Here is a 19037-nt window from a genome sequence, read left to right as displayed (position 1 = left end):
TTTAGTCAGAGATGCTCCTTTTATGTATTCAGAATCACATCTGCTTGCTTCAGGGACTTAAATAAGATTGTACTGCTTTTTACTCTTGTTAGCACTGTACAGCCAACATGGCTGTGGGAGAACAAGCTTTTCACAGAATCTTCAGTGCTAGTGATTGATGTGTGAGCCAGAAAGAACCCAGATGGTCTTTCAGAGCCCAGCCTCAGCGGGCAGGGCTCACCTGTTTGAAACAAATGCCAGATTTCCAAGGACACTGAGCACCAGAAATTCCCATTGGAGTTATGGGTGCTCAGCACATATGAAAGAGGCCCAAATGTTATACTGGTAAACTAAGCAGGTTTGATCTGAGTCATTGAGAAGCAATAATCATGGAATGCTACAATGTTATTTTTACAGAGGCGTCTTTCAAAACGGAATTACACTTTACAAGTAGTGCATGGCTCAAAGTCCAGACTTACCAAGAACAGACTTTAAGTGAGTCAGCACAGTGTGCTGGATGAAGTGCTAGATGTGACCAAGCTAGGTGGAGTTAAAATGTGAACAGATGGGATCATTTCCCAGGTTAGACTAGCTTTTTGCAGGAACTGTTTTAGGTGTTTGTATTAGTTGATTCCCCACCACCCAGTGGTTCCTCCCTGCACTGCCCCATGAATAAAGGATAATAAAGGAACAAGATTTAATTTATCAAATGAACACTGTGCTTATAGCAACAGCCAACTACCATAACGCACATAACAAAGGCCTACTGTTTTACAGTAAATGACTATTCTGATTATTTTAACCATCACATTTCAGGAGGCATAAAGTTTTATGCCACAGATACCATTGATTCCAATGGCCTAATTGATGCATTCAGTGGAATTTCATCAGGAAGTGGAAATATTTCTGAACAGTCTATTCAGGTCTGAGATTCAAACCTTTGGTTTTTTTCACATTATTAATCAGTTACTGATCAATTAGAGTAATTTTAGTAGTCAGTAATCTTAACTATTGCACTGCCAGTGACTGATCTTAAAATTGAAATATAAACTGATATTTGGAAATGGCTGTGGGAATTTCTGTGGTCTGTTATATTAGCAATGAAATGAAACAGCCAGTGAAAGAAAGGAAATTAGAATTTCTCACGATTAGCTAATGCAAAAGGACTTATAGACAGAGGTAGGCAGAAATACCACAGAACATTCAGCCACTCCTGTATGGAATGCTGTAAACAAGTCATTTTTGTCTTCCAGAGCATCTTACTTAATACTATTATCAATAAAGAGGAAAATACCCCAATTACTTCTCTTCTAAACAGTAGATAGCATTTTGATTCCCAGCTTTCCTGGCACTTTTCATGATCTATCTCAACTCAGCAACAATTTCTTCAAAATAATTGCGGCTAGTAGTACTGAGTTTTCTCCTCCTCCTCTTTCTACCAGAGCTCTTGGGTTGTGCTATTTATAACTTAACAACTCAGCCCTCACTTTGTTAATGCTCAGCTATGGACCCAGTTTTGCACTTTATCTGAATCATTCGCAGCAGCTAACATAGAATTGGTCATGGACAACTTAGCTTGTCTGCAACTGTATACTGGTCTTGTTAAGAACATAAGAAAGGCCATACTGGGTCAGACCAATGGTCCATCTAGCCCACTATCCTGTCTTCCAACAGCGGCCGGCCCCAGATGCTTCAGAGGGAATGAATAGAACAAGGCAATTTATGAACTGATACATCCCCTTAGTGAGGCTAGCTGTTGTTTCAGAAATGACACTGAGCTTCTTGCTTCTGCAGTGTGTAGAGGTTGAATCATTTTCAAAGCACAGTTTCTGAGAGGCGCCCAGGAAGAGTAAAGGTTTTAATGTGTAACCCTTCTGCTCGTCAGAGTTGGCAGCAACAAAGGCCGGGTTCAGTATCTAGGGGTTCCATTCCAATAACACAATGCAAAACCGGCTCGAGCCCCCACCCAGTGACCTGGGACAAATATATATCACCCCCACTGGGCGCCTCCAAGAGGCAATACTTCCCCTCTCGCAAGCACAGAGTCTGAATGTAGCAAAAAGCCTTTTAATAACAGAGAGAAACAATGTGGCATTATGTTGGGGAAACACCACCAACAGGATTCATAACACAACCCATGAGCAAAAAACCCACCCCAAGCAAATTGGGGCATGTCGTTTTCCTTTGGTTCTTGAGTCCAGCAACCCAAAATCACCCAAAGTCCCAAAAGTCCAACGACCCAAAAGTCTCTGTCCCTGGTCAGGGCAGCCCCAGAGTTCAAAAGTTTATCTGCAGAGTTCTACCTCCCAACCTGTGTGGAGATGGGGGGGGACGGTTAAGGGGCACCTTACGTGGTTCAAAGCTGATTACCCCACCTCTCCATGGGGCTCCGCTCTGTCCGCTGCCCCCATGGCCTGCTCCAGGCATCCGACAAACTGCTCTACTTCACCAGCCGCTCTGCTCTGCCAGCTGTCCCACAAACTGCTCCGCCATATATCTTTGGGCTCCCCTACTACTTAACACAACACTCAGTGATTTCAGCTCTTAGTAAGTTTAGCTGTTTTGTGATTTCAGCTTGCAGTAGGGGAACCTCAGTGCTGGTGCACAATTAGCCCAAAGTAAATTCAGCTCAGCAGCCTGTAACTAGACTCCTAAAGGAATCAAAATTAGCTTTGATATTCTACAGTGGAAAGAGATGGAAGTGCAATTAGCATGTAAGACCCTCACCAGGGGGCCCATACCACCAAGTATTAATACCTGTCCCCAACCTCTCTCCATTTACTGGGACTTGGAACGCATGACCCTTGCCTAGTGAGTGCTGCTTAGTTGATGGTGAGTCCCTCCATCATAACAAAAGGCCAAGTACAGTTCCACTGTCCTTGATTCACATAATCAGGATAATAACAGGTTTATTCATTCCCCAATAACAGAGAAACTGGGGATCCTACAGCAGCCAAAGTGACCATCTAGGCAAGGTGGGTGTGCCTATGCAAATGAGATCAGCCCCTGAAGTTCTTTTCCACAACCCACCATGACTCGCCACCAGCTGTCAGGGTAGAGCTCATCTTGACTGCTTACAAATGTGAATGGTGCTTTTGACTTGCCATCTGTCATATGCAATATATTCGACTACACTGACTACTGAAACGTATACACATTTGTGTAACCCTTCTGCCGTTCAGAGTTGGCAGCAACAAGGGCCGGGTTCAATATCTAGGGGTTCCATTCCAATAACACAATGCAAACCGGCTCGAGCCCCCACCCAGTGACCTGGGACAAATATATACCACCCCCGCTGGGCGCCTCCAAGAGGCAATACTTCCCCTCTCGCAAGCACATAGTCTGAGTGTAGCAAAAGTCTTTTAATAACAGAGAGAAACAATGTGGCATTATGTTGGGGAAACACCACCAACCGGATTCATAACACAACCCATGAGCAAAAACAACCCCACCCCAGGCAAATTGGGGCATGCCCTTTTCCCTTTGGTTCTTGAGTCCAGCAACCCCAAAAGTCCAATGCCCCAAAAGTCTCTGTCCCTGGTCAGGGCAGCCCCAGAGTTCGAAAGCTTATCGGCGGAGCTTTACCTCCCAACCTGGGTGGAAATGGGACGGGGGTAAGAGGCACCTTACGTGATCTGAAGCTGACCGCCCCATAGCTCCATAGCGGCGCTCCGCTCCGCTCCGCTCCACCAGCCGCCCCACGAACTCCTTCGCTCAGCTGCGCTCCGCTCCGCCAGCTGCCCCACGAACTCCTTCGCTCAGCTGCGCTCCGCTCCGCCAGCCGCCCCACGAACTCCTTCACTCAGCTCCACGGCCCACAAGCAGCTCCTGCCATCCACACACTGCTCCGTGTCGAACTGCTTCACCAGCCGTCCCGCAAACTGCTCCACAATATATCTTCAGGCTCCCCCACTACTTAACACAACACTCAGTGATTTCAGCTCTTAGGTGAATTCAGCTTGTAGTAGGGGAGCCCCAGTGCTGGTGCACTGTCAGCCCAAAGTGAACTCAGCAGCCTATAACTAGACTTCTAATGAAATCAAAATTAGCTCTGATATTCCACAGTGGAGAGAGGAGGAAATGCAATCAGCATGTAAGGCCCTCACCAAGGGGCCCATGCCACCAAGTATTAATACTTGTCCCCTGCCTCTTTCCATTCACACAGTTTTGGAACCCATGACCCTTGCCTAGCGAGTGCTACTTAGATGATGGTGAATCCCTCCATCGTAACAAAAGGCCACGTACAGTTCCAAGCACAGTTCCCATAATCAGGGTAATAACAATTTATTCTTCCTGCCCCAATAACAGAGACACTGGGGATCCCACAGCAGCCAAAGTGACCATTTGGGCAGCTATGGTCTCATTCTAGGTGTGGTGGGTGTGCCTATGCAAATGAGATCGGCCCCTGAAGTTGTTTTCCACAACTTGCCACACCTCACCACCAGATGTCAGGGTGGAGCTCATCCTGACACTGCTTACATTTGGTTTTTTGACATCTGCACCGATTTTAATGGTGTATAGCTAGGGGAACAAACGTGCTCTGGGCTGTCTTTTGCTGATGTGCATCGCCTTCCAGAACAGGCTGTAACTAGGGTTATATTTGGTTCATCGTTCACATGAAGTAATCACCTGCCAACAAGGAAGTGTGGCTAATAGTTAACAAGGATTCCCATAAATATTTTTCACTGCAACCCTGTTACCAGGTGTGAATGTGCTTACAAGAAGGAAGTATGTGGGAATTAGGAATCTAATCTTTTTCTCTTAACTAATCAGGAAGGAGACACTACAACTTGGCTAACAAACTTTGGTTACCTGTGCTTTAATGGAAATGGGTATACTTACTTAATGAAAAATGTGTTAAGTATAACCGATAGTGTAGCACTGGAGTTTTTTGAAGTGTTGGCTGTGGATGAAGATTTAAATAGGGGGTAATCTGGGAAATTTCTTGAAAATATCTATTGTGTGGTACATTCCAAGGCAAAATAATCTTTCCCTGGGCCTCACAAAGAACATGCATCTCCAAAAGCGATGGGTTAGCCATATACAAAAAGGTAGTAAGCATCATTGTATACAGAAAAATCATCCCAAACTCCCTTCAGCTTTTGGCCGAATTTTAATAAAGACCTCCCTGGAGCTCCCTCCAGTTGCATAACCGTGCCTGTCTGTTGAAAGCACAATACTTGCATCATTGTCTTTTAACTGAGCAGTGTGGTTTGATTGTGTGGCCTTTTTCTGACAGTGGTCTGACTTTGGCTCACTTAGCTTTAATGATACAGTTGTATGATCATCCATGCTGGGAAGCAATAGGTCCAGGAGATGAAAATCCCTTAACTCTTCCATGCTGAGAAATCAGCTGCTCCCTCAGTCAGCATCCCTCAGGGTGATAAGCAAGCATTCTAGCTTCCGACTGCATTCTTTTGGTCACTTTATAAACAGCCTGTGTAAAATTATTCTCTGATATTGTACAGCACCAAAGTCAATGGAGTTGCATGGGTTATAAGTCAGAACAGAATTTCCCTCCATCCCTGCCTTTTAGTTTCCTTCTAACAATGAAGAACGAACTAATGCAGTAATTTCTTTGTGCTCATTCAGTTTTTTCTGTCTAGGGTCAGACATTGTCAAGAATGATAGTGTCTATTCTAGGAACATCTATTCTTTCTTTGAAAATGGCAGATACAACTTGAAAGTATGTGTTCAATGAGCTAGCAAGACTGTCAGACCACACCCCATAGTGCCATGGAGTCATTCTATGTATATACCCGGTTACACAGAAAATGGTAAGATGGAGTAATGCGGGGTGAGGCATGTAAAACAAGCTCCATTGTGAATACACTGGAATAAATAACTGCATCACATTCTCTCAAACACTGTTAAAGGGCATTAGAGCATTGACATCCTTGCTAAGAGATCTTCATAAGTATAAGGATCGGCCCGGCTGGATGATATTAGTTTTGGATGCTTTTCAGAAATTGTTTTAACTAAATTCTGCCCTTTCTACACAGGAGCAAAAAAGGGGTAGTTAAATCAGTGTTTAAAGTTAGTTTAAAACCATTATTTCCGAGAACACTACTTTTGTGATGTGGATGGGACTTTAGAGGGAATAAATCCACATGAATTTATGTTTTGCCTGTGAAAAAAGCAGATATGGAAAGTTGTCCTGCCTCTACATCTGTAAAGTGCCATGTACCCCAATGGCACTGGAAAATCATAATCAATAATCTTACATTCAGAATTGCGACAAAGGTTTAGAAATGTCAAACACTTAGCATTTTATACTGAGTCTCAACTACTTCACTTAGGTATTATTTTCATTCTCATTAATTCAGTATTCTTGAAGATACAGAGCACATACTATGGAGTGATTCTGGTCTCAACTCCACTGAGTTCAATGGAGTTATTCCTGATTTACAGCAATATAAGTGAGATCAGAATTGGGGTCACAGTATCTGCAGAGCTCCGTAATGTGAGAATGTTGAGACAAATCCAATGGGGTGCGTGCATGTCTGTAGGTAAGATCCAGATGAACCCATCAAGACCCTCAGTTATCAGTAACAAAGATATTCAAATCAGAGTCGGTGGCTTCTGCAGCACAGCCTCAGGAGGATCCTTCATATTGTCTGCATTCCTACTAGACTCACTACTGCTGTGTTTCCACCATGTAAAATTATTTATCTTGATTCTAGAACAGCTGACAGTATGATTATTTTATCATGGACAGCATCAGGGGATGATCTTGACCACTGGCAAGGTATGTTTGATGGTTTATCTGCTTGTCATCTGATTGCAATGAAACCGCACAGTGACTGAGGCAGATTTTCACTGGTCCTCCTTAACTGTGCTCACAAAAACTTGCAACCACAACCATTTTGTACAGAGAAAACATGCCTTTTTAAATGTCAGTACAGGTTTTGCCTGTGCAAACCAACACGCTTCTGAAGTATGAGAGCAAGTGAAGAAACTCCAAGAATTTGACCCAATATTTCTGTTGTTTTAGTATGAATAAAATGTGATTACGAACCAGAGTTCACCCATAAATAACCTATATGAGTCATTCCTGTCACTCAGCCTGAAACATAGTACACCACACAAGTCCCTGGGGAAATCTGATTCTATTGACATCAGTAGGAGTTTTGCCATTAACTTCAATGGAGCCAGGATTTCATTCCTGATTTTGGGGTGATTTTGGACTGACTTGGCCAATGGATTTTGAAAGAATTGCAGAAGTGGTGCTTGCAATTGTGATGGGAGGTCTTACCTTGACTATAGTGTCGTATTGCTTTCTGAGCAGCCACAAAAGGGAGCCATGTGGTCTCCAACTGTGAAGGGAGAGCGTGGAGTGAAGAGTGAAAGCTTTTGACTCAATAATTTTACTGTAATTTTACTTCTTCATTATAGACTGAATTCAGTGATGTTGGTAGGGCTGTGAGGCTTTGGGTGAGGACAGGATTAACCCATACTGGCTATTAAATTCAATATCATGAATCTTTGTTTTCAGTGAGATTTCGAGTTCACAAGTGCTTCCTCAAGTCTCCCTCAAGTTAGCAGAGCAAGTGTTCTGTTATGGGATCTGTCCAGCATGCAACCTTCACTGATCAGATGGTTGAATAGGGTAACTGGAATAGGCGCTCACTTATGCTGCTAACAATTTGACTGCTTCTAAAGGAACAGATCAACAGTTTTAATTACAGGGTTAAATACATGCTGTATAATTTCTGTTGACATATTTCCATTTTCAGCTGCAAGTTTCTAAATAAGAACAAGTGAAAGACCTCTGAAAGTAAGAGGCAACTTTGATAATGCTATTCTGGTGCATACCTGCCCTCTGACACCTCAGCATGCTGGATAGCAGAAAATATTTGTATTTAAACCAGAAGCTTTTGCAACAGAAAATATCACCATCATCTATGTGGCTGTACATGCCATTGATTAAGCCTCTTTTCACTCTGATATATCTAATACAGCACAAACAGTGACATTGGTTCCTGCAATGGATCATCTCACTTGTAATATTGAATATAGTGTTGCTAGGATTCGGGTTAATAACAGGAGTTTGCCTTATAAATGCAACCATATGTGCTTTAAAGTAAAAGAAGAAAGTGGTTATCACAGAAACTGCAACAAATCTACTGTGACTTAAGATGAAACTTTGGATGACATCCACTTATTTTTCTAGGATTCGTTAGATGCTTTCAAGAAATACACAAAAATAATTACACTGGTACAGAAAATGGGTGTATAAAATAGTTGGAAAGCCATAATACAGAACTGTATGAAACTGCTGTGATTTAGTAGCAGTATCATACTGCATGTACACCGCATGTCTGAATGGCCAGGTCAAATTAAGCCCTGGTCTACACTAGGACTTTAGGTCGAATTTAGCAGCGTTAAATCGATGTAAACCTGCACCTGTCCACACAATGAAGCCCTTTATTTCGACTTAAAGGGTTCTTAAAATCGATTTCCTTACTCCACCCCTGACAAGTGGATTAGCGCTTAAATCGACGTTGCCGGCTCAAATTTGGGGTACTGTGGACACAATTCGATGGTATTGGCCTCCGGGAGCTATCCCAGAGTGCTCCATTGTGACCGCTCTGGACAGCACTCTCAACTCAGATGCATTGGCCAGGTAGACAGGAAAAGAACCGTGAACTTTTGAATCTCATTTCCTGTTTGGCCAGCGTGGCAAGCTGCAGGTGACCATGCAGAGCTCATCAGCACAGGTGACCATGATGGAGTCCCAGAATTGCAAAAGAGCTCCACCATGGACCGAACGGGAGGTACGGGATCTGATCGCTGTTTGGGGAGAGGAATCCGTGCTATCAGAACTCCGTTCCAGTTTTCGAAATGCCGAAACCTTTGTCAAAATCTCCTAGGGCATGAAGGACAGAGGCCATAACAGGGACCCGAAGCAGTGCCGCGTGAAACTGAAGGAGCTGAGGCAAGCCTACCAGAAAACCAGGGAGGCGAACGGCCGCTCCGGGTCAGAGCCCCAAACATGCCGCTTCTATGATGAGCTGCATGCCATTTTAGGGGGTTCAGGCACCACTACCCCAGCCATGTTGTTTGACTCCTTCAATGGAGATGGAGGCAATACGGAAGCAGGTTTTGGGGACGAAGAAGATGATGATGATGATGAGGTTGGAGATAGCTCACAGCAAGCAAGCGGAGAAACCGGTTTTCCCAACAGCCAGGAACTGTTTCTCACCCTGGACCTGGAGCCAGTACCCCCCGAACCCACCCAAGGCTGCCTCCTGGACCCAGCAGGCAGAGAAGGGACCTCCGGTGAGTGTACCTTTTAAAATACTATACATGGTTTAAAAGCAAGCATGTGAAAGGATTACTTTGCCCTGGCATTTGCGGTTCTCCTAGATGTAGTCCTAAAGCCTTTGCAAAAGGTTTCTGGGGAGGGCAGCCTTATTGCGTCCTTCATGGTAGGACACTTTACCACTCCAGACCAGTAACACGTACTCGGGAATCATTGTAGAACAAAGCATTGCAGTGTATGTTTGCTGGCATTCAAACAACATCCGTTCTTTATCTCTCTGTGTTATCCTCAGGAGAGTGAGATATAATTCATGGTCACCTGGTTGAAATAGAGTGCTTTTCTTCAGGGGACACTCAGAGGAGCCCATTCCTGCTGGGCTGTTTGCCTGTGGCTAAACAGAAATGTTCCCCGCTGTTAGCCACAGGGAGGGGGGAAGGTTGAGGGGGTAGTCACGCAGTGGGGGGAGGCAAAATGCGACCTTGTAATGAAAGCACATGTGCTATGTATGTAATGTTAACAGCAAGGTTTACCCTGAAAGAGTGTAGCCACTGTTTTATAAAATGTGTCTTTTTAAATACCGCTGTCCCTTTTTTTTTCTCCACCAGCTGCATGTGTTTCAATGATCACAGGATCTTCTCCTTCCCAGAGGCTAGTGAAGCTTAGAAAGAAAAAAAAACGCACTCACGATGAAATGTTCTCCGAGCTCATGCTGTCCTCCCACACTGACAGAGCACAGACGAATGCGTGGAGGCAAATAATGTCAGAGTGCAGGAAAGCACAAAATGACCGGGAGGAGAGGTGGCGGGCTGAAGAGAGTAAGTGGCGGGCTGAAGACAGGGCTGAAGCTCAAATGTGGCGGCAGCGTGATGAGAGGAGGCAGGATTCAATGCTGAGGCTGCTGCAGGACCAAACCAGTATGCTCCAGTGTATGGTTGAGCTGCAGCAAAGGCAGCTGGAGCACAGACTGCCACTGCAGCCCCTCTGTAACCAACTGCCCTCCTCCCCAAGTTCCATAGCCTCCACACCCAGACGCCCAAGAATGCGGTGGGGGGCCTCCGGCCAACCAGCCACTCCACCACAGAGGATTGCCCAAAAAAAAGAAGGCTGTCATTCAATAAATTTTAAAGTTTTAAACTTTTAAAGTGCTGTGCTTAAAGTGCTGTGTGGCATTTTCCTTCCCTCCTCCACCACCCCTCCTGGGCTACCTTGGTAGTCATCCCCCTATTTGTGTGATGAATGAATAAAGAATGCATGAATGTGAAGCAACAATGACTTTATTGCCTCTGCAAGCGGTGATTGAAGGGAGGAGGGGTGGGTGGTTAGCTTACAGGGAAGTAGAGTGAACCAAGGGGCGGGGGATTTCATCAAGGAGAAACAAACAGAACTTTCACACCGTAGCCTGGCCAGTCATGAAACTGGTTTTCAAAGCTTCTCTGATGCATACCGCGCCCTCCTGTGCTCTTCTAACCGCCCTGGTGTCTGGCTGCGCGTAACCAGCAGCCAGGCGATTTGCCTCAACCTCCCACCCTGCCATAAACGTCTCCCCCTTACTCTCACAGATATTGTGGAGCACACAGCAAGCAGTAATAACAGTGGGAATATTGGTTTCGCTGAGGTCTAAGCGAGTCAGTAAACTGCGCCAGTGCGCCTTTAAACATCCAAATGCACATTCTACCACCATTCTGCACTTGCTCAGCCTGTAGTTGAACAGCTCCTGACTACTGTCCAGGCTGCCTGTGTACGGCTTCATGAGCCATGGCATTAAGGGGTAGGCTGGGTCCCCAAGGATACATATAGGCATTTCAACATCCCCAACAGTTATTTTCTGGTCTGGGAATAAAGTCCCTTCCTGCAGCTTTTGAAACAGACCAGAGTTCCTGAAGATGCGAGCGTCATGCACCTTTCCCGGCCATCCCACGTTGATGTTGGTGAAACGTCCCTTGTGATCCACCAGAGCTTGCAGCACTATCGAAAAGTACCCCTTGCGGTTTATGTACTCGGCGGCTTGGTGCTCCGGTGCCAAGATAGGGATATGGGTTCCGTCTATGGCCCCACCACAGTTAGCGAATCCCATTGCAGCAAAGCCATCCACTATGACCTGCACATTTCCCAGGGTCACTACCCTTAATATCAGCAGATCTTTGATTGCGTGGGCTACTTGCATCACAGCAGCCCCCACAGTAGATTTGCCCACTCCAAATTGATTCCCAACTGACCGGTAGCTGTCTGGCGTTGCAAGCTTCCACAGGGCTATCGCCACTCGCTTCTCAACTGTGAGGGCTGCTCTCATCTTGGTATTCATGCACCGCAGGGCAGGGAAAGCAAGTCACAAAGTTCCATGAAAGTGCCCTTACGCATGCGAAAGTTTCGCAGCCACTGGGAATCGTCCCAGACCTGCAACACTATGCGGTCCCACCAGTCTGTGCTTGTTTCCCGAGCCCACAGCATGAACCTGCCCCATTAGCACCATGATGCATGCATTGGCAGGGCCCATGCTTTCAGAGAAATCTGTGTCCATGTCCTGATCACTCACGTGACCGCGCTGATGTCGCCTCCTTGCCCGGTATCGCTTTGCCAGGTTCCAGTGCTGCATATACGGCTGGATAATGCGTGTGGTGTTTAATGTGCTCCTAATTGCCAAAGTGAGCTGAGCGGCCTCCATGCTTGCCTTGGTATGGCATCCGCACAGAAAAAAAGGCGCGGAACGATTGTCTGCCATTGCTCTGACGGAGGGAGGGGCAACTGACGACACGGCTTATAGGGTTGGCTTCAGGGAGCTAAAATCAACAAAGGGGGTGTCTTTACATCAAGGAGTATTTCAGGCAGGACTTCACGGAGGGTTCCAATAGGAAATGGTGCACCTAAGTTATCGTTCTTATTGGAACAGGAAGGTTAGCCTGGCCTCTGATTGATACATGGCTAGATTTACCTCGCTGCACCTTCTCTGTGAGTGACTGCAGTGTGACCTAGAAGAATGAGTCCCCTAGACGGGGTGGGGGGAAGCAAATGAATACAGAACAAATCTGATCTATTTCTTGTTTTGATCCACTCCATCTATCTTTTACATCTTTGGCTGGCAGCAGACGGTGCAGAAGGACTGCATGCCATCCACATCTCATGGCTGCTCGGCAGAAGATGGTACAGTACGACTGCTAGCCATCCTCATCTCTTGCCTGCCTGGCAGAAGATGGTACAATACGACTGCTAGCAATCCTCATCTCTTGCCTGCCTGGCAGAAGATGGTACAGTACGACTGCTAGCAATCCGTATCGCCTGCCTGCTCACCATAAGACGGTTCAATAGGACTGACTGCAGGACTAAAGAGAATGACCTGGTCAAGTCACTCCAAATTTAGTCCCTGCGCCCATGTCTGTCCAGGCGCTCCCAGCTGACGTGGCCAGGAGCACCTCAGACATGACGATGATGGCTACCAGTCGTACTGTACCGTCTGCTGCCACAAGGCAAGGGGTTGCTGCTACTGTGTAGCAATGCCGTACCGTGTCTGCCAGCACCCAGGAGTCATAGGGTGACGGTTACCTGAGCGGGCTCCATGCTTGCCATGGTATGGCATCTGCACAGGTAACTCAGGAAAAAAGGCGCAAAACGATTGTCTGCCCTTGCTTTCATGGAGGGAGGGAGGGAACGGGGGCCTGACGATATGTACCCAGAACCACCCGCGACAATGTTTTAGCCCCATCAGGCATTGGGATCTCAACCCAGAATTCCAATGGGCAGCGGAGACTGCGGGAACTGTGGGATAGCTACCCACAGTGCAATGCTCCGGAAGTCGACTCTAGCCTCGGTACTGTGGAAGCGCTCCGACGAGTTAATGCACTTAATGCACTTAGAGCATTTTCTGTGGGGACACACACACTCGAATATATAAAACCGATTTCTAAAAAACTGACTTCTATAAATTCGACCTTATTCCGTAGTGTAGACATACCCTAAAAGGACACTGTATGTACTGCATATATACACCCTAAACTCATGCCACTTAAAGCTTTATGCCACTTGATTACATAGTCTATGTGTACACTATAATGAAAAAGCTGTAATTAAATTTAATGAGATAAGGTCTTAAATCTATATGCAAAAGAAGATGTACAGTGAGGTTTCCTGCAGCTGCCCATACGGTGAACATCTTTATAATTCAGCTCTCATGCATGTCATGGCATCCAGAGGAAGCAGCCAGCTAACAGTTGGTTTAGATGTGCACCCAGTTGGAGGATGTGTTGAGGCAGGAAAAAGCTTCATGCTGATCCTCATCTGATTGCTGGTTCATAGACAGCCAAGTACTGCATTTTTAGTGGAGACTAAAGAGCATGAGTGAAAGAAGTTTCCCAGGAATGCTGCAACCCAAGAAGCTTCTTCATGCAGAAAATGCAGCTGCAAATCTGTTTTCAGCCATTTGGAGTCAAACTCTCATAAAAATACTTCCATGATTTAGGAACCATTGAACCTCAAAGTAAGAAATGATTGTTTCAACTCAAACAATAACCTAAACGTAGTCCACACATCACCTTTTTTTGCCCATTTCTACTATTAATCAAGGTTTGTAATGCAAACGATGAGCCGTTAACTGTATCACTGCATAACTGTAACACCTGTGGTGGAGGGCTGAAGCCATTGTGTGCATGATTTAAAGGAACAGACCCCATTAAACATCATGAGGAGAATTATTTTTAATAATTCCACTTGATTTTGTGCTATCGCTGTGAGCCAGTCTGATTCCTTTGGGTAGGGAAGAGATGGGGGAAATACTAGAGACACCGGAAGATAGGATCCAGAGGAAAGAGTAGAGAAAGATAAACGGGAACAGAACTGACATAAGGGAGGAGAACAAAACAATTAAGGGGGAAGTGGGGTGAGAGAATGGAAGATGAAAAGTGGGGAATGGAAGCAATAACTGGAAAATGAAAAAAGAAAAGGAGTACTTGTGGCACCTTAGAGACTACTCTGAAACCTGGAAAATGAAAGCCACCCCATTTTATGCTTAAACTTTTTTTTTTTTTTGCTAAATCTCTATCTTGTGGGCATGGTGTGTGTTCAGGTGATCAAGGTACCAAGAATGTCTTGCTAAAGCCACTAGTATACTTACGGTTGACCCTGCTATCTGGGTGAACTTTGTCTCTTAAAATAGCTTTGCAAAAGCATTTTCAGTCTTTCCAAAGTGCGGTTAGGTTACTGATAAGATATAGCTACATCAGCTGTAATAGCAATATAAGAACTTTGTGCATGCAAGAGTCCACAAGTGCATTCTATGCATGGCCTTACTTCCTTCTTCCACTGTAATGGAAAATAGCATTCCCCAGGTTTTGTACAGTTGGCTGTATATGCTGTGCTGCAATAAGATTACTTTCTACATAGGGCTGGATGACATTCTTAAATTTAAATAGGGTAGTGCTTTGATCTATTTCAGGAAGGGGATGGCACTCACATGGCTGGAATGCTACTTGGTGCTACTGTATTACTGCAGTGGAGAGGGGAGTAAGACTATGGAAATTGGTAGGTGAGGCTGTACAGCAGGTCAAAGGGGGTTACATGGCAATATCTCCCCATGACATTGCTGCTTCTTCAGATAGGTCCATGGCTCAGAAGCAGTGATGGTCTCTGTTACAAGACTGACCATCCCAAGCACTCTTCCTCAGTTTCCCAACAATGATCTTCAGCCTGCTCCAGCCATAGAGGTAACTTGGCCCTCTGGCCAAGCTACTTCAAAGCATTCATCTTCTTCCCAGGTAACAGAGTCCCGTAGTCCAGTCCAATATAACATCAACACAACAGTGCCTTCAGTCCCACTCAACTCAGCCTTCAACCCCCTTCTTTACAGGCAGGTTCCCAGCAGCAACAGCCCTCTCACCATCTAACGGCCAGCTGCTGGGCTCCAGTTAACGCATGTACCCAGGTCAGGTCTGTCCTCCTACCAACGGCCTCTGGCAGACTGGAGTCCTCATCCAATTTTTAGCTCAAGGCCAGTTTTTTGCCTCACATCAGGAATAGCCTGCCCACTCTCCTCCCATCCAGTCCTTAGCTGCTGGGCTTTCCTCCTTAGTCACTAAGTTCTGATCCAGCCCATGAGCTTCTGCCATTTTAGGAAACATGCCTGCATTACAATGTGTGTGATTTTTAACCTCTGCAGTGCCACCAGCCTCAACCATGGGGACTAGGGGAGTGGTGGTCAATGAGGAGAGAGCGGGTGTATGGGAGGGAGATTATGGTTTGGCTGATGGCTGTGGAATTTGATATATCAGAGAAATAAATGCTGTAGACCTTAAATTCTCCAGGTGCCAGTGAAGTCCCCTTCCCCAACACTGCTCAGAATGAGTGTTTCACCCTTCAGAGATTTTTGTGACAGTTAAAACAAGGAACACACAGGCTTTACAGAAGCACTTCTAAACAATCACAAGAGATATACAAATCTATGGGAAAATATTAAACAGCTCCACACAAGACTGCTCAGTTTCCTCATCCCTCCTGTGAGTCCTTTGGATCATCTTCAATTTCTTCCAGGGAGCACAGCATTCTTTTACACTTCCTCTCCTTCAGCCCGGTCTTGTCTCATTGGATGGCCAATGAAAGAGTAGCAGCTCAGAACAGAACTTATCCTTTCATAATATTCCCATTCTGTCTATCAGGGGACTTCTCTGAGTAGCTTCAGTTCCCTCATCAAGTGATTTGTTGCTTAGTTCCAGTCCACCTGAAGTCCAGATTGGGAAACTGCAGCCAGCAGATTGCTCTAGGATGCTTCCATTGAAATAGAAGACTATCCAGAATTGATTACTCTTGTTTGCTCTCCATTGTTAGCCTGCTGCCAGATGCAAGGATTTTTTCTGACATCTTAGGTGTGTTTTCAGATCAAGATGAAGGCTGCAGTGCCAAAGTGAGGGCACAGCATAATTTTATAACCAGAATAGTGTTCACAAAACAGAATAGGATTTGCAGATTGAAATAGACACATACTAATCCATCACACAGGGTAATTATAGGCTGGTTAGCCTGACATCAGTCCTGGGCAAATTAATGGAAAAGCCGATATGAGATTCAATCAATAAAGAATTACATGATGGGAATATAATGAATATAAATGATGTGATTGTGATGGGTTGGATCACAGAAAACCCCTTGGGAACTGCCACCTGATGTGCTTTGACTACCTCTGAGTCTGTTTTCCCTGCCGTCTTAGGACTTCAGTGCCCTGCCTGGTTTGAGCAAGACAAGTTTGCCTACTGCAAACACAGCCCCAGGTTTGAACCACATCTCCCAACAGCTGCAGGCTTAACTGAAAACAGCTTAAGAAGTGTTCTTGTCTCTAACACTCAGATGCTCAGCTCCCAATGGGGTCCAAACCCCAAATAAATCTGTTTTACCCTGTATAAAGCTTATACAGGATAAACTCATAAATTGTTCGCCCTCTATAACACTGATAGAGAGATATGCACAGCTGTTTGCCCCCTCCCCCCCCCCCAGGTATTAATACATTCTCTGGGTTAATTAATAAGTAAAAAGTTATTTTATTAAATACAAAAAGTAGGATTTAAGTGGTTCCAAGTAGTAACAGACAGAACAAAATGAATTACCAAACAAAATAAAATAAAACAAGCAAGTCTATGCCTAATACAGTAAGAAAGTCATTACGGATGAAATCACACCCTCAGAGATGTTCCAGTAAGCTTCTTTTACAGACTAGTCTCCTTCTAATCTGGGTCCAGCAATCACTCACACCCCCTGTAGTTACTATCCTTTGTTCGTCTCTTTTAGATAACCTTTGGGGGTGGAGAGGCTATCTCTTGAGCCAGCTGAAGACAAAATGGAAGGCTTAAATAGACTTTCTCTAGTGGGTGGAGACCCCTCCTCTCTCCTGTGCAAAATCCAGCTCCAAGATGGAGTTTTGGAATCATATGGGCAAGTCACATGTCCATGCATGACTGAGTTCCTTACCAGCCAGACCACATTCCTGAGAAAGCTCAGATGTGGATTGGCGTCTCCAAGTTCAGTGTTAGCTTAAGTGTTTCTTGATTGGGCACTTAACTTGCAAATTCCTTTCTAAAGAAGGTGACCAAATGCTTTACTAAGACTACTTAAAATTAAACAAGTACACAGCCAATATTCGTAACTTTGAATACAAAAATGATACATGCATACAAATACATGAATATATTCAGTCGATCATAACCTTTGCAGAGATATGTTACACAGCATATGTAGCATAAAACATATTTCAGTTATGTCCCATATATACATTCATAAGCATATTTTCATAAAGCATTATGGGGTGCAATGGCACAGTGATTTTATGGAAAATAGGTCTTGTCAAACAAACCTCATTTCATTTTTTGATAAGATTCCAAGTGTGGTTGATTATGACATCCACACTGTTGTCTTTTACTTATATTTTGTAAGGTGTTTGACGTAGCACTCTATGACATTCTGATTAAAAATTAGCACTATACATTATCATTAGAGCACACATTAAATGGATTAAGAACTAGTTTACTTATAGCTCTCAGAAAGTAATTGTTGTTGGGGATTCGTCATCAAATGAGGGTGTTGTCAGTGGGGTTACCCAGGCCTTGGTTCTCTACCCAATACGATTCAATATTTTTATCAATGATTTGGAAGTAAATAAAATCACTGCAGATAAAATTTAGTGATGACACAAAGATTGGGAAAGTGGTAAATAATGATGAGGCCATGCCAGTCATACTGAGTGATCTAGATAGCTAGGTAAGCTGGGCTGAGTCAAACAAAAATACATTTGAATGCAGACAAATGTAATATCATACATTTAGGAACAAAGAATGCAGGTCATGGAGAATGGGGAACTGTATCTCCGAAAGCAATGACTGTGAAAAGGATTTAGGGGTCAGAGTGGACAAACAATTCAAATGAGCACCCAGTGCTGTGCTTTGGCCAAAAGGTCTAATTCAATCATTGGGTGTATAAAGGGGGAGTTGTGAGTAGCAGCAAGGAGAAGGCTGCCTTTGTATGCAATACTGATGAGACCAATACCGGAATACTGTGTACAGTTCTGGTGTCTGCAGTTTTAAAAGGATGTTGGAAAATTGGAAAGAGTTCAGAAAATAGCTACAAGAATTATTCAAAGTTTGGTAAGTATATCTCAGTGTGACAGAGTTCAGAAGCTCAATGTATTTAGTTGATTTAAAAAAAATCAAGAGATGACTTTATTATGGTATATAAATACCTTCCTGGGGAGAATATACTAGACATTAAACCAAGAGCTGTAAGTTAAAGCCAGACAAATTCTAATTAGAACTATGTTATACATTTTTAACAGTGTGAGTGATAAATCCTTGAAACAAACTGCCAAGGGAAGTGGTGGATTCTCCATCAGTTGAAGTCTTCAGATTGGGACTGGGCCTTTCTGGAAGACATGCTTTAGTCATCATAAAATTCCATCACCTGTATTATACAGAAGGTTAGACTAGATGATCTGATGGTCCCTGGTGGCCTTAAAATCAATGCATCTATGAATTGTGACTGCAGTTATATGCATTGTTGAAGTAAAACAGCTAAGCTGAGTGGAAGTGTTCTCTCTACAAAAAGGAAAGCAATTTAAATTACACATATTAGAATATAAAGTTACATACAGTACATAACAATTGTCCCTATTTTATTTATATAGTAGATTTCAAATATTGGCAGGTATGACAAATTTCTACAGTTCTATTTAAACTAAAGCATCTAATGAAAACTAATAGGTCCTCTGATACATTCCATATGGAATTTCTCTCTCAAATCACATAGATTAGCACTGATCTGCCTTTGCCAC

The 19037-nt window shown here is 44.2% G+C and overlaps 1 protein-coding gene across 1 annotated transcript in view; it reads left to right on the top strand.

The window, feature by feature from the left end:
- The window catches only part of LOC311525463 (calcium-activated chloride channel regulator 1-like), a gene marked incomplete at its 5' end in the record, with an annotated part of 41304 nt that extends 34599 nt beyond the window's left edge, over window positions 1-6705 (top strand). The window contains one exon of the mRNA XM_084637641.1: window positions 6663-6705. Within this exon, the coding sequence (XP_084493767.1) occupies window positions 6663-6679 (17 nt within the window). The 3' untranslated portion in view covers window positions 6680-6705. The remainder of the gene's footprint in view (window positions 1-6662) is intronic.
- Window positions 6706-19037: the final 12332 nt, after the last annotated feature.

This window comes from Lepidochelys olivacea (assembly GCF_965140295.1).
Source record: "Lepidochelys olivacea isolate rLepOli2 genome assembly, chromosome: 8".
Classification (NCBI taxonomy): Eukaryota; Metazoa; Chordata; order Testudines; family Cheloniidae; genus Lepidochelys; species Lepidochelys olivacea.
Note: the sequence above shows the minus strand (reverse complement) of the source record. Positions and strands in the feature narration are given on the sequence as shown.